The 16,525-nt window shown below is 43.6% G+C and overlaps 1 protein-coding gene across 1 annotated transcript in view; it reads left to right on the forward strand.

The window, feature by feature from the left end:
* Positions 1-9,831: 9,831 nt before the first annotated feature.
* The window catches only part of LOC147885493 (dihydrolipoyllysine-residue acetyltransferase component 3 of pyruvate dehydrogenase complex, mitochondrial-like), an 86,939-nt gene continuing 80,245 nt past the window's right edge, over positions 9,832-16,525 (forward strand). The window contains exon 1 of the mRNA XM_087396068.1: positions 9,832-10,051. Coding sequence (XP_087252194.1) covers positions 9,982-10,051 — 70 coding nt within the window. The 5' untranslated portion in view covers positions 9,832-9,981. The remainder of the gene's footprint in view (positions 10,052-16,525) is intronic.

Below are 16,525 nucleotides of genomic sequence, written 5' to 3' on the forward strand. Positions count from 1 at the left end.
ATGTAATTGTGGGCTCTGGTATTCAACTGGTAGGTCCTTCTCACGTTTTGATAATTGAAGCACTCTCCCAGAGGTGTAGGACGTTTTCAGTTGTCCTTGTGCAATTTTTGAGCTGTTTGAGTTGTTTCAAGACTAATTCAGCCGTTTTAACACTGTTTTGACTGTTCCAAGGCTAGTATGCACTTCTAGGAAGTGCCATAACTCATTTTTGAACCAGCTACGCACCAGCCAGGGCGACATGACATATGGAGGATTCAGCTGCGCTCCAGTATTTTTCCTTTTTGCTTTTCATTGTCACACCCATATGTATTTGACTATGTATGATTAGACTTAGGACTCAGCACGGGGGGTGCCAATATGCACCTCCATTAATTTTTTTCAAAAAAAGGCCTCCAAACCCCCCATCCACTACAATGCATCTAGAAGCTACTTTTGTCAAAAGTGGCCTCCATATGCATTGTAAGGGAGGAGGGGTCCTAATGCAAGTTTTTTGCATGAAGCTTCACAATCCATGTTAGTGCATCATCATGGGCCTTGCGGTGAACAAAACTAAAAATTTAAACAAAAGTTGAATGGATCAAAATTTTAATTAGGGTTTTAATGGATGCATATCATTTTAATTTTTTGATTATATTTTGAGCAATGGAGTCATGAATATCAAAGAAAACAGTTGATCAAAATTGGTGAACAAAAGGTCTATGAACCACTCATTCATTACAGTGCATTTGGAGACTACTTTTGCAAAACTTGGCCTCTAGACACACCATAATAAAAGAAAATTACAATTAATGTTTGTGCATCATTATATACCCTGTGAGTGGAATAAAACTATAATTCATTTAAAAATTTTAAATCCATCAAAACCCTAATAAGGGTTTCAATGGATGGAAAGTGATTCTCCTCATTTCCACATCCCTCATGGGTGCCTTATGCATCTTCTTCTCATTAAAGACCACATCATGGCTGCGTATGATCTTCTTTGCTTCTGGATCCCAGAGATGATAGCCCATCTCTCCACTTTCACCATAACCCAGAAAGATGCATTTCCTAGACTTAGGATCTAGCTTCTTTCGAAGCTCTTTTGGCACATGTGCATATGCCTCACACCCAAATATACGCAAATGAGAGTAAGAGGGCTTCTTGCCACTCCATGCCTCTTCAGGAATACCACCATCCAAACTCTTACTAGGTGATCTATTGATCACATGCACTACAGTCTTCATTGCCTCAGCCCAAAAACCACCAGAAAGACTTGCATTGGAAAGCATGCATTGCAACCTTTATGTGGTTCATCTTTTTTGCAACTGGATTTTGCTCTGGAGTATGAGGGGATGTGAGCTCCCTCTTAATCCCACGTGTATCACAGAAATGCTGAAAGTCATGAGAGAGATACTCTCCACCATTGTCAGTCCGTAGGCATTTAAGTGTTCTACCTGACTAATTCTCAACCAAGGCCAGCCATTTCTAAAATACCTGGAACACATCACTCTTGCAAGCTATAGCATAAGCCCACACTTTCCTAGTTGCATCATCAATGAATGTCACATAGTATTCAGCCCCACCTAATGACCGTGTAGGCATGGGACCACATACGTCTGAATGCACCAAATCAAGCTTTTCAAACTCTTTCTTTCCCCTTCTTTTATGGGCTGATTTAGTCTGCTTCCCATAGAGACAATGCTCACAAAATTCAAAATCAGAGAAACTCAAATGCGGTACATAACCCAAACAGCATAAGAGTTTCATTCCATTCTGGCTCATGTGCCCCAACCTGCAATGCCACAAAGAAGTGCTTGGCTGCTCGGTTATTGCAACAACATGATCAAATACCCCTGATACATGTAAGGGATACAAAGTCCCACACTTGGCACCCCTAGCCAAAAGCATAGAGCCCTTCTGAATTTTCCAACTCTGAAAGCCAAAAGTGGTGTGAAAACCAGCATCATCTAGCTGACCCACTGAAATAAGACTCTTGGTCAGCTTAGGCACATGTCTCACATGTTTCAAAACAAATGCAGACCCATTTGCAAAAGAAAACTTTATGTCACCTACTCCCACTATGTCACATGCATAGTCATTTCCAAGATGCACACAACCTGTCTTTCCACTGTCATAAGTAGAGAACCATTCCCTATGGGGAGTAACATGGAATGAAGCACCAGAATCCAAAATCCAATCCTGGGAATATGCATCATCTGAAGTGGCAAGCAACTCTGTAGATAAACTAGACATGAAGAGAACGTCATTGTCACTATCATGTGTGACTGCATTGATCTCCTCGATCTTCACTTTTCCTTTGTCCTCCCTTGGACTCTCTTCCTTTTGATTTGCACCCTAATTTGCATTCTTTTTCTTATCCTTTTGCTCTCTTTTTAGCTTGTAGCAATCCTTTTTCATATGGCCCTTCTTGCCGCAGTGGTAACACTTAATGTTCCGTGCCCTGGATTTGCTACGAGACTTCCCTCTTTCTTGGGACTTCCCCCTGAACTATGATCTGCCCCTTTGCATATTTAAGGCTGCATCCTGCTTATTGCCATCCATAGACTTCCGTCTAATCTGCTCGGCCAACAAGCTACCCACAACATCATCAAATTTCAGTACTCCACCAGGTGCAAAGTTACTGACAGCTGTATGGAAGGTATCCCATGAGGATGGCAATGAACATAAGAGAAATATTGCCTTAGTCTCCGCATCAAAATTCATTTTTTGAGCCTGAAGCTGGCTGAAAATAATATTGAATTCATTCAAGTGAGAAGCAATGGAGACCCCTTCCTTCATCTGCAGCTCAAACAACCTCTTCATGAGGTAAACTTTATTAGAGGCAGTTTCCTTCTCATAAGTGGCACATAGTTTCTTCCACAAACCTTCCGTAGTCTGCTCATTTTACTACTGTGAAATAAACTGACTCTGCAAGATGAGGTCTAATAGTAGACTTTGCTAATGCATCCAACTTATTCCAATCATCCTCAGACATATTTGCAGGCTTAGCTTCAATCCCTTCCAAGGGTTTAATCTGCTTCTTTTGAATAAGCACATCCCTTATTTGTTCTTTCCACAAAGAAAAGTTTGTCCCATCAAACTTTTTAATGCTGAAAAACTCCTTTTCAGACATGGAAGAGGATGCCATAATGCAAATAAAACAAAATCCCAAATGCTAGTGCATACAAGAGAGAATCACACCAAATACCAGGTGCACCCAAATGTGTATGCCACAGTAGAGTGAAATATCACCAAAACTCAAAGCTCAAAGCATCAAAAGATGCATCTGACTCATGTGCATATACTATGCATCCATATGAGCAAATCTGGCCCAAAAGAAAATGCCAATAAGTGCCAAATGACTCAACATAAACACCGTCCACTGGCATATGCATCAATAATATCTCATCCAAGAGAGCATAGCACTATCAGTGCATCACCTGCAATGTGTCAAAGCTATCCCTTAGCATAACATAGCATCCATGTGCAAAGCGTCCATAAAAAATAGCATCCCACAAGGCAATTTGGGCCTATCAGCGCATCCAATAAGGACCGCAATGCATCCAAATGGCCTATAAATCATCCACTGCAACCCAATGCATACCACAAATGAGCACACACTGCTCAAACCTGCAATCAGAGTGATCTGCATAAGGTATGCTCAAGAAATCATAGTCCCACGGTAATGAGAGCTACTGAAAATAGAACCTGAGATGCCTCAAAACATGGGCGCCATTGCATAATCGGACTCAGCAAGAAAATCTGCAAATATCTCTCTTCTGCTAGAACTCCAAAATCCCAACCGATGAGTGAGAAATGGGAGTCAACACTTATCCACTGCCATGTGGAATAAATCTAAGGTTTCAAAACCTTAGAATGAAAAATGCATAACAGAGAGACGAAATCGAATACACAGAGATCTATAACTCTGAAAATACTCCACCGAATCGTGCAAGAACTGACAGGTAGGGGTTTTTGGGTGTCCGGAACACAATGGGACAGACAGTTTTGGAAACCGTGGTCTCAATCACTAGGTCCAACACACGGACTGAAAAAACGTTTTTGGAAACAGAGCTGTTTGTAAACTCCACCGGAGTGCGAATGATGAGCAACATAGAAGTTTTAGAACCTCCTGAGTCCACCAGAACTGACAGATCTGCAAATGGTTGCTCCAAACTTGACTTCCAACACCCGGGCAAAAAACGCAGAAACTGACATAGTGAGTCAGAAATCCAATGGAATGATCCCAGATTGAAGAATGAAGGTGTTTCCAAGCTCCTGAAGTAATGTGGACACCAAAAGCAAGCAATAGTTGCCTCTACAAGTCAATACAGAGTCTCTGTCATCGAATGGAACAGGGAAAAAGCTCAAAAAACGACTTTTTCTTTCAAACCACTTAACAGGCTCTCAAAACCACTTCGCAAAGCCAAAGTGACTTTTCCAAAGGTTCCTCCAAGGTTTCTGCACACTCGGATGCAAGTAAAGTCACCCACAAAGCTTCCCACAGAGCTTCTCCTTCTTCCCACAGAGCTGCCGAGCTTCAAGCATTCACGCACGCTCAGCTAGATCACCCGAGCTCTGATACCAGTTGAGAGTGCTCTCAACGGAAGCAAGAACGGAAGAAGGAGAGAGAGAGAAACAGAGAGCCACACAAGTTTTGGTGGGTGCAGAACCACCCTAATCTTCTTTTTCATTCATTTATATATGTGTTTGAGTATTGTTCATAACTGGGGTAAAGGCACAGTGACCTTTAACCCCCACAGTTTGTGCTCACAAAGAACAACTTTGTAAAACAATAGCTAATAATCTTGTGGTTCCTTTCCTTTCCATGACTCCATTGCCTTTTTGAAAAACTATATTTGCTGTGAATCCACCTGCATATAATGATAGACAGCAAGCTGTCCATGCACCAAATGTGCAAGAAATGGTACCACCAAGTACTCCCACAGGTATACAATCAAGGGTAGATGATGGATCATCTATAAGTGGAAATGATGAGCCAAATGTGGCTGATATGCAGGTGGAACAGCAAGCTGAAATGCCCTTGAGAAGATCATCTAGAGTGTCTAGACCACCTGATAGGTTTGTTCCAGGGGTAGATTATGTGATGCTTACTGATTGCGGGGAGCCTTCTTGTTACAGAGAGGCTATGATGCGTGAGGATCAACGCAAGTGGGAGTATGCTATGCAATCAGAGATGAGTTCACTTATGAAGAATAAGACTTGGGACTTGGTTTCTTTGCCACATGGAAAGAAAGCCTTGCCATGTAAATGGGTCTACAAAATGAAGGTCACAGGTGATGATGTGCCTAGGTACAAGGCCCGTTTGGTTGCGAAAGGGTTCAAGCAAGAGAAGGGTGTGGACTTTGATGAGATATTCTCTCCGGTTGTGAAGATGACCACACTTAGATGCATGCTTGGACTAGTGGCATCAGAGGATACAGAGCTTATGCAAATGGATGTCAAGACAGCTTTCTTGCATGGGGATTTGCATGAGGAAATTTACATGGTGCAGCCGGAAGGCTTTGAAGAAAAGGGCAAAGAGCATTTAGTTTGCAAGCTGAAGAAGAGTCTCTATGGTCTTAAGCAAGCACCTAGAGAATGGTATCAGAAGTTTGATGCTTTCATTCGATCCCAGGATTTTAGAAGGAGTGAAATTGATCACTGCCTCTACACTAAAAGGGCTAAGGATAATAGCGTGATAATCTTGGCACTATATGTGGATGATATGCTATTGGCTAGCAAGAATACTTATGAGCTAGATGCATTAAAGGCCAAGTTGCATGAGGCCTTTGATATGAAGGATTTGGGACTTGCAGGTCATATTCTTGGTATGCGCATCACGCATGATCGGAGTAGGAAACTTCTTTGGCTTTCACAAAAAGAGTATGTTACAAAAGTATTGCAGCATTTCAATATGGAGGGGGGGAAGGCAGTGAGTACTCCATTGCCTCCATATGTGAAACTGAGTCATACAGATAGTCCCAAATCAGATGAGGAGAGGGCCATGATGGCCAAGGTTCCTTATGCATCAGCGGTTGGGAGTCTTATGTATGCTATGATAGCTACTAGACCAGACATTGCATTTGCAGTGGGAGTTGTTAGCCGGTATATGGCTAATCCAGGAAAGAGGCATTGGGAGGCAGTTAAGTGCATCATGAGGTACATGAAGGGTACCAAGGAGATGTGCATCTGCTTTGGTAGAGGAGACATGCGTGTACTTGGGTACACAGATTCAGACTATGCAGGGCATGTGGATAGTAGGAGATCCACTTCTGGTTATGTGTTCACCTTTGCAGGTGGTGTAGTGTCGTGGATGTCTTGCACACAGAAGTGTGTTACTTTGTCTACCACAGAGGCTGAGTATGTTGCAGCCACAGAGGGTTGTAAGGAGGCTATATGGCTTGATCGGCTAGTGGGAGATTTGGGGATTCATACAGGTGTACCGACATTACATAGTGATTCCATGAGTGCTATTTAGCTAGCACGGAATCCGGTCTTTCATGCAAAGACCAAACACATTGAGGTCAGGTACCATTTCATCAGGGAGGTACTTGAGGACAAGCGCATAGAGCTTGTCAAGGTTCATACAGATGATAACCCTGCAGATATGCTGACGAAGAGTCTACCTAGTCAGCGGTTTGAGTATTGTCGTGTATTGATGGGCATTGGATAGTATGCTCATTGGTTGTTCTCCCTTAAAGGCACATTGTCCTTTAAGTGGGAGTTTGTGGGGGTTAAAGGTCACTGTGCCTTTACCCCGATTATGTACAATACTCAAACACATATATAAATGAATGAAAAAGAAGATTAGGGTGGTTCTGCACCCACCAAAACTTGTGTGGCTCTCTGTTTCTCTCTCTCTCCTTCTTCCGTTCTTGCTTCCGTTGAGAGCACTCTCACAAACTTCATCTTTCCATCATGCAATTTCACAAATATTGTACTACAAACATGTTGAGACTCACCAACTCGTTCAAGTACTCCCAAACTATAAGTATGGCAAGCTTTATCAACATTTGTTTGCTTTCATAATGGGCCTTTACTTTTAACCCAATTGGAAGGCATGTTGTTTTAAATTCTTAAATATGAGCTAGTGTGCCCTCATTTCTTATGCCTATAGTGACACACGTTCTTGTGCAATAGTGAGTTGTTCCACAACTTTATGCATTGACTCAAAAGTTATATTTGATCTGACCAAATCAAATTCAGGATCATCTATAGCAGCTTCAAGAAATTTTTTTGAACATTCAAGAATTCTTTTCCCACAACACGAGAACCTTCATCATGGACATAGACAAGGTCTGAAGTAGTCCTATAAGGGTTTACTAGACGCTTCATTTTAAAGTCTATTTCGAATAAGTTCTCATAGAAAATAATAGAGAGTAAGGGGACATATGTTTAAAATCCATCCAAATCTCAATCCCCTCTCTATGAAACTAAAAAGAGACCATATCGTTCATACAAATAAGCAAAACAAATGAGGATTAGTCCAAAGCTCCTAAATCTAACTATACTTTACTAGTGAAAAGACTATAGTATCTTATTCTAAGTCTAACTATACTTTACTAGTGAAAAGACAGTGGTATCTTATTCACTCCAAAGCTCCTAAAGCTGACTATACTTTACTAGTGAAAAGACTATAGTATCTTATTCTCCACGAATCAAGCTTGTAGGTAGGCAAAATCCACCAAAACATGTTTGAAATAAAATGGGGGCTCATACTAAATTGAAGACAAGAAGCACGAAATCGATCCAAATATCTATGAAGATTGAGAGATGGATGAAATGAAGATATATTTTCATGCTCTAGCATACTCTTTCCATCTTCTTTCAAAAGATCGCGTTCAAGTGTCTCTAGTCATATTGATTGTGCAACAAACTCAAAGGAAGACCCTCAAACATATTCTGACAGTTGACTTAAATGATTAGAGATGTAGATTATATGTTTGGAGTTGGCCTTGTGAATTCGGAGTTTTCTCTATCTATGGCCAATGGATCCATGAAGTGAGAATGTGCATATATATGTACATAAAATGAAAGTGACTCACATCTTGCTAAAAATTATTTAAGTTTTTGAAAAGAATGAAGTTGGTGAGGGAGGGAACTCATAGCAAATATGAAGAATGGCGAGATCATGATGAGGAAGTCCACTTAGAGGTGAGTAAGGAGGTTCTCACTCAAAAGAAAGGAGAGATTCAAAATTAAGGTTTTGGGGAGGAGGACATGAAAGGGCACCCAAAACTGAGGGAGAAAACATGAGAGATGGGAGGAAGGTAGTAGTTGGATGGCATGGTTTGGTTTCAAGAGATTTCATTCAAGTTTGGTTGAGATTCAGTTTGCAAGTTTAGTTTCACTTCAAAAATTTGATAGGGAGGCAAGGGAACAAGGGAAAGTTGCATCAGATTCTTTCATGCCAGAAGCTTCTAGCTTGTGATCTTTCACCTCAAATTATGGAAGGGATATTAACACAAGTATGTATGAACTATGATAGTCCTCTAAGCAAGAATGGCAATATTTCAAACTCGAACTCTTACGCTTAGAAACTTTGATACATGTTAAGAACTGGAGGTAAGGGTGAGAGAGAGCAAGAGAGTGAGTGAGTAGCACATGTGAGAGAGTAACCTAGAATATACAACTTCTTGTATTATGTTGATAATATGTATAGAAACTCTCAATGAGGGAAACCCTAATTATTGTGAGCAAGGCGAGTGTTATACATGGTTAGGTTAAGTTGACCTTGGGTTAAGATACACTATTTATAATCCATAATGATGCAACTTAGAATGAACTCCAACATCAATAAAAAACACTGGCTAACAACAAAGATGTCCTTCAATGTATTATGATGCATTTATTCATAAATGTTGCAAACTTTAAGTTCTCTTAGTAAAACCTTAGACCCATTCCTTAACTGGATTACACTTTTTGTACCTAAAACTCACTCACCCCATCATTGTCAGCAATTGGTTAGCACCATGTGGCTACTTTGCATGCTTTGCAACACAGGTATCACGAGTACCAAACTCATGATGGAGGTGGCAGGCTATGATGCATTTATTCTTGCATGTTGCAAACTTTAAGGTCTCTTCTTTGCATTTAATTGAATCACCCTTTTTGTACCTTAACACTCACTCACGCCATCATTGTTGGCAATTGGCTAGCACCATTTGGCTACATAGCATGCTTTGCAAAGTAGGTACTACCAGTACGGAACTCATGATTAAGGTGGCTTAGCATTGGCATTGTCTATGCTATGGCTATGATGCATTTATTCATCATCGTACAAAATTTAATTTCTCTTCTTTGCATTATTCTTAAACCTTGGACCCACTCCTTGAAGGGATCTTGTAACTAAAAACTCTCTCACCCCCATCATTGCTAGCAAGTGGCAGGCAACATGTGGCTACGTAGGATGTGTTGCAACTTCGATACTGCAAGCACTGAAACTTGCAATCGAGGTGGCATGGTGTGGGCATTGCTATGTGATCGCTAGGGGATGGTGGGTCTCTGCATAGGGCGGGTTTAGACAATGCACTGCAAAAGGGGGTGTGGAGTGATTTGTAGTAAGAGGGTTCGAGGGAGAACCCCGTCCACACCATCCCAAGGACCCAAGCACCTGTGTCAGACGAGTCAAAATTTGGCTGTCAGCTATAGGACAAATGATCATCCTCTGGCAACATCTTTCGAGACTGAGCATGGCACGATGACAGCCATCCTATAAGCATAAGTAGCAAGGAGAAAGGTGTGCAAGCGACACGTGTGCAGCGACGTAAGAGGGGACGAGTCAGCAAAGTCAGCAAAGCAAAGGGTGAGGTGGCACACGAGTTCAAAATGGTTCATCGAAGGCCCGTTTTCATGGTTTAGACATGTGCCATTTTTCACGTTGGCCATTCTTTCTTCTTCAACGCCAACCGCGCGCTCTTCGTTGAAGAGCAGCAGCAGCACCACCATCAACTTCATCATCATTAGCATCAGTTCCCTGCATTTGGGCTCTCCATCGCCATGAAATCCAGAATCGCTTCCTCTGCATCCCGCATCCTCCGATCCAGGGCCTTCCCCTCTCCCCTTCCACGTAAGTTTGCTCTCACAGCTTCCCCTGCCTTTCATTTTCCCCCCTCCGCTTTTGGGCTCCAAATCCACCCCCTTCCGTTGGGTGCAAGCCACCCAATTGCACTCGATTCGCAAATTTTTCAATTTAGGAAATCTTATGCGTGAATGCATGCTCTTCGCTGTAGTTACTTGTATAATATGGTGGAGGGTTCATTTTGAAAGGCATGGTTCTATTCAAGATTTTAGTAATACTGTTCGCGTTGGACAAGTCAAATCCATCATACTTTGTCCTATCCCGTTCATTTTACAAGGTAGACATAGACAAAGGTTTTACAGTTGAACTGGGCTTTGGTCGGAAGTACTAGATCGAAGTGTTACCACGTAGGCGCTGCTGGACGATACCTATGATTCGTGTCGCAACTTCCCAAATACCCATTCTCAGTCTTTGAAGGTGCGAAATTAAAATTAACAGGAGCATCTTTGATCTCAAAAACGTGACGAGCCCATCTCGGGCTACTTCTATGCCAGAAACATGCCGTATACAACCTGGCATAAGGTGAATGCCACTTGCAACAAAAGCGGGATAGTCCAGCAAAAGCTTGGAGGTCAGCACAGTCTCCGAATAAGCTGCATGATAACCTTGTATGGCAAAAGTCATTTTTCACGGCCCAGGAGTGCCAATTTAGACAGGTCTCTGTGTTTAGAAATAGCTGAGCAGATCACCATATGGGCTTAGAAATGCGATCTGTGAAGATACAGATCCACAGGAACAAGTGATCTCTTGTATCATGAATGATGATAAAAACAGAAGGATAAGCTACTGCATGAATCACACTGGTTATCCATCTTGTCCTTCTAAGAGGTCTGCCATTAACGTTTTGTGTGAATATGCTTAATTTAGAACTTGCATTCAGAAAGGACTCTTTGTTTATAAACAGCTGAATAAAGCATAATGGTTCAGGATCCGCATGAACGAAGCAATTGGTAAAGTGCAGGTCCAATGAGTTTTGGTGGAGAGTCGTAAATAAAAAAGATTGTAGAAAAAGAGAGAAGTTCACTAATACCGGTACAAATGGCTATAGTATTGAAAAAGCAGTTGAAAGAGGCTTATATTTACAGGAAAATGGGAAACGCACAGTGGCCCACTCCTCCACTGGTGCCTTGAGAATGAAGAACTGTGTTGGTTTAACCCAGGGATACTGAAACCCCTTCAGCTGCAGCGCCACTTTGACAGGAGCACAGCCTTTCAGCTTTAGGTGTGCTAGGCCCAAGCCCCCATATTCTTTGTTGTCAGACTGGGGCAACCATAACTGCCTCCTTCCTCCTCCCAGGATGCCTCAATACGGAGGATCTGATGGTCTTAGATTTGCCTCTTCAACCAGATTCCCTTCTTCTGTATTAATATTAAAATGTACAGATGGCTCTGTAATTGTGGCCTGCCCTTACACCTGATATTTGTGGAGTAATGTTTCTATGCAGTTACAGCGTGCTGGCTTTGCCTTGAAACTGTCTTGGAATCATTGTGTGCTTGGAGATATCAAAGGAATGCCTTCCTCTTTGCCCTTAGTTTGGCTTATTGTGAGATGTGCAAAGTGTGGTGCATATCTGGTTGGTAAGAAACAGTGGGCCTTTCAGCATTTTCTTGACATCTTGCAGTTTGGGATCCTTGTTTTGAGGATTCTTTGTCAGTCGTTGACCTCAAAGTTGCTGTGTCAGGATAGTTGCAAGCTATTGTTTGCTTTAACGGTGTTGGAAGCTAATGTTTGCTTCAACTGCCTAGATGTGGCCCTAGCAAAGGCTGCGCTGCCTTTACTGTCACGATCTGTGACGTATTCCTTTCTCTTTCTAGACTTATGGATGGTTTAATGAATGGACACTTGTGGAAGGGTATGACCTTTCGACGGGACACTTGCCCTTTCGACGGGACACTTCCTAATGAGGCACAACCCTTCACAAGAGACATTCTAATGAAGAGACATTCCTATTGTAATGTACCCTCTCATCAAGGGTCACACCCTTCACAAGGGGTACACACCTCTTCATGCACATACCCTTTGGAGTACACACCTTTTCATGTGTGACTCTTCACTCTCTATATAAGAGAGGCCCAATTGTATGGATGACACAATCACATCCACCCTACAGACATTCAAGCAATATAATTATTCCTTGCTCTCTGCTATCTCAGTCTCTTTTCTGTTCCTTAGCACAATTCTAAATATAGTAAATCTAGGATTTCTTACAGTGGTATCAGAGCAAAATTCGCTCCTGCCTGTAGGAAATGCCCCCCACCTTCTAGCGCTGATCTGATACATTTTTGCCGCTAGGACATCCGTGCACATTGTGCATGGAAGAGATGGAGAGGATGAGCGTAAAATTTTTGAACGCCTACCCGGCCTAAAGTCATCCTAGCCTCTCCATCTCCCTCACATCACAAGTTGATGTGAATGGACACGACCAAAATCGTGTCCTTTCAGGTGCTTGGGCTGTCCCAAAACCAAGGGACGCACCTTTTCCACCATGGGACACACCTTTTGGTGACGAGTCTCGACTCCTCACTCATGGGACATACCCCATCGTGGGCAAATGGACATACCTATTCATGCAGGGTCACACCCTTTTTAACAATAGGGACACATCCCCTCACGAACAGGTGCACCTATTCCAAGGGTCACACCCCTTCGAATAGGCACACCTCCTAAGCCCAAGTACCTACAAAAGGATACCTAGAGGGGTAAAAAGGGACAAAAATTAAACCCATCCCCTACCCCTAGGTTTACCCTAGCTACCTAGGGTTAGGCCATTTGATTTTGGGGCAACTAACCCATTAGGCAGCCCTAGCGAAAAGTCGCAGCCTCTCCTTCAACAAAAAAAAACTGTACGGACTTCCGTACCTTCTGCGCCAGCCGTACAGCCTGCGTAGCCAACCGTACAGCCCTGCGCCATCTTTCCGTACCTTTCCTGCGCAGCCAGCCGTACAAGCCAACCGTACAACCAGCCGTACGGCCAGCCACCAGCCTACGCCATTCCTCGCCGTACAGTCCGTACGGTACTTGCGCCATTACTCGCCACCAGCCTGCGAAATTTCGACCCTACAGTCCGTACGGTACTCCCGCCAGTCTGCCGTACAGGCCGCCAGCCTGTACCGTACAGCCTGTACCGTACAGCCGTACGGTCAGCACCGCTCTTCATCAGCCTGCGCTGCCAGTCCCTGTTCCCTGCGCTGCCAGTCCCTATTACTGCCAGCCCTTGCCTCGCCATCTTCGCTGACAGTCCACTCACTATTTGCAGCCCTGGATACCACTTTTCCTGACAACCTGCTGCCCTCTCCTTGTTTCGCCATTTCAGCACCAGTTGCAACTATTCTCGCGATGAAGACAGCCCGTTGACAGCCCGGACCAGACAAGCCTCGAGCACTCCTCGCAAAACACTGCAACATGGACCTCCGGACAACGATTTGCAGCCTTCTTCTACGCAATCACTTGGCAGATTAAAGTATTGCCAGGTGGAGTCTTTCCAATCTGCTTTTTAAGGATTCTCTTTAACAAATTACAGCAAATGAAAGAATCCACATTAAAGCATGGAAACCCCTGGTAATTCACCCGGCCTTTCAAGGACACCTCAGGCACCTGCTACTACACAATATCGTGTTCAAATTGCACAGCCAGCCCATTTTGGAGCCTTTGCATCTTGGGTCTTCTGTGTCACGTGCCCTCCGAGTGACTTGGATCACATCCTCTACCTTCTGCGTGAGGCACCTCAGTTACATTATTTCCTCAGCATAGTACAGGTTGTGTTCCACGAGACACGAAGATATCCGGAACACGATATTCCTCAGGAGTTTGCTGTTCATTTTTGGAGAGAATTTTACCCTTCACCTTCGGCATCTCCAGGGTACTCTCCACCTCCTTCAGCTCCCAGATATCCTCCTCTACAGGTTGTACCTTCTCCAAGTCAGTATTTACATTCTGAAGGCACTCCCTCTCCTGGATATCCTCCTCTTCCGACAGTAGCTCCTTACCCTTTTTCAGATCCGTGGACTCTGCTACCTACCCCTGTCTTATCACGAGCAGTAACACCTTTTTCAGAATCTCCAGTGTTACCTCCGACAGGACCTCCCTTACCAGATTTCCACGGGTGGTTCCATCCTGCCTTGCCTGCCCCCTCCAATATGAGCAACCTCAAGGAGCAGCCCGAATCCTCTTTCAGGAATGGTACAAACTAGAGCGCAAGTTCGCGCTTTTCTCACAGGGATTTCCGACATGTCGCACCGCTCGCGTGAAGCCTCTTCAGAGATTAAAGAATCAAGTCCCAAAAAGACCCCTGAAGGCAACGTCCAAAGTGAATCTCTATTACAACTTCAAATATCTCAGCTTCAGGACAGCATCTCCGACTTGGTTCAAAAAGTTCAACAACTCCAAGATTCTCGAAGTCCAGCACATACAGAGGATGACGTGACGCAACCCGACGACGATGCGGACTCTGTCCCACCAGAGGTAGAAAACACTGAACTGCGTGCTCTCTACCGATTACTTCAAGCTTCCAAAACAAAACGACTTGACGTCAAACTTCCGGAAGCCTACATTGGTCAACGTAATCGCCGAACTGTTGACCAATGGCTCGCTAAAATGCGCATGTATTTTGACACTGTTGACCTCACGGAAGGCAAAAAGATCGCCTTGGCAGCCTCCCTCCTGAAGGATACAGCATTTCTATGGTGGCAAAGACGCTTAAAGGACGGAAAAAGTGTGTTAACTTGGGAACGTTTTGAACACGTGCTCCGTAAGCAGTTTGTACCTGCCAATGCGGACTTCCAAGCACGATCAAAACTTCGACAGTTGGAGCAAACGGGTTCCCTGTCTTCCTATATCTCTCAGTTCACCACATTGATGCTAGAGATTGATGGTTTAACTGAGGATGATCGCCTTCATGCTTTCATCTCAGACCTAAATCCTTCGTTACGCATTGATGTTCTTAAAGCAAACATCACCACCACAGATGGCGCTATTGCTTACGCAGAGCGCATTACAGATTTCCTAAACACAGGGAAGCAGAGTGCTAATCGCACACAGAACTCTCCTATGGCCAAAGGTGCTCGCCCTCAAGATAACACCAGGTTTCGAAAAAACTTCGATAATCAAGGTCAGCGACAGTCTCAAGATCCCCAGAAGCCTCATAAATCATTTGCTGGATTCCAACAGAAGCACTTCCCCAAGGATCGTGTTTCTTCTTCTTCACAAAGTCATTACCGACATCCCCAACATAAAGGTGCGGCCACTGACAAGAAGAACAGCTCCAGCACAAAAGGACTTTGTACCATCTGTACAGGCGACCATAGATGGTTCGATTGTCCCAAGCGACCAAAGCAAAATTCTAATATGGAACCTAGCACTTCCCAAAAAGAAGATGCTACCTCAGCACAAGACAAGAAAGGCAAAGCTGTTCGAATGGCGAATACCATCCACCTGAGCCTTGCCAGCAACCCCGAACCTTCCCTGGCCACTCAAGTACTTTGTGTTCAAGGATCGATTCGTGGAACAACGGTCACCATCCTCATCGACAGTGGCTGTTCTCATAATTTCCTAGCCAGTTCTGTGGTCGATAAACTTCGGTTGACCACTAGTCCTAGTCTAATGGACTATCAGATTGAACTCGCAAATGGAACTACTTTCTTGTGCAACACCAAGATCAAAAACTTGTCTTTTCGCATCCAACATTATACGGACAAGTTGAACTTCGACATTATGCCTCTTTCTCGGTACGATGTCATACTCGGACAACAGTGGCTCTACGACTATGATCCATCAATCAGTTTTTGTAGCCATACTATCCAGTTTGTCCACCAGGGAAAACTTATTGAGCTAACTGGTTCTAGGGATTCTCCTTCAACCCCAGTTGCCTCTGCCCTACAAGTAAAGAAGTGGGTTCGTAAACGCCAAGCAAAGACTTCACTTCTGTTGGTTACGGCAGTAGAGGAGACACCAACAAAGGATCCTCCTGAATACCTCAACCAACCTTTTTTCCAGCCTTACCTAGATCTTTTTCCACAGGAATTGCCAAAGCAGTTACCACCTCGACGACCAGTGGACCACCCAATCGAGCTTATTCCCGGCAGTAATCCACCGTCGAAATCTCCTTATCGGGTTTCTCACACTCAAAATGAAGAAATCCAAAGACAGGTCACCGAGCTACTCGACAAAGGTCACATTCGGCCCAGTCGCAGCCCTTTCGGATCTCCTGTACTATTTGTGGAAAAAAAGAATAAGTCTATGCGCCTCTGCATCGACTACCGAGCCCTCAACAAGCTCACTATAAAAAACAAGTATCCATTGCCTCGCATTGATGACCTCTTCGATCAACTTCTACATGCAACACAATTCTCAAAGATTGATCTTCGTTCAGGTTATCATCAAATTCGTATACGAGAAGGCGATGAGTACAAGACAGCTTTTCGAACAAAGTATGGACACTATGAATGTTTGGTCATGCCTTTTGG

The sequence above is a fragment of the Dipteris shenzhenensis genome, chromosome 25, assembly GCF_047967505.1.
Source record: "Dipteris shenzhenensis isolate YYH24624 ecotype China chromosome 25, Dip_SZ_1.0, whole genome shotgun sequence".
Taxonomy (NCBI): domain Eukaryota; kingdom Viridiplantae; phylum Streptophyta; class Polypodiopsida; order Gleicheniales; family Dipteridaceae; genus Dipteris; species Dipteris shenzhenensis.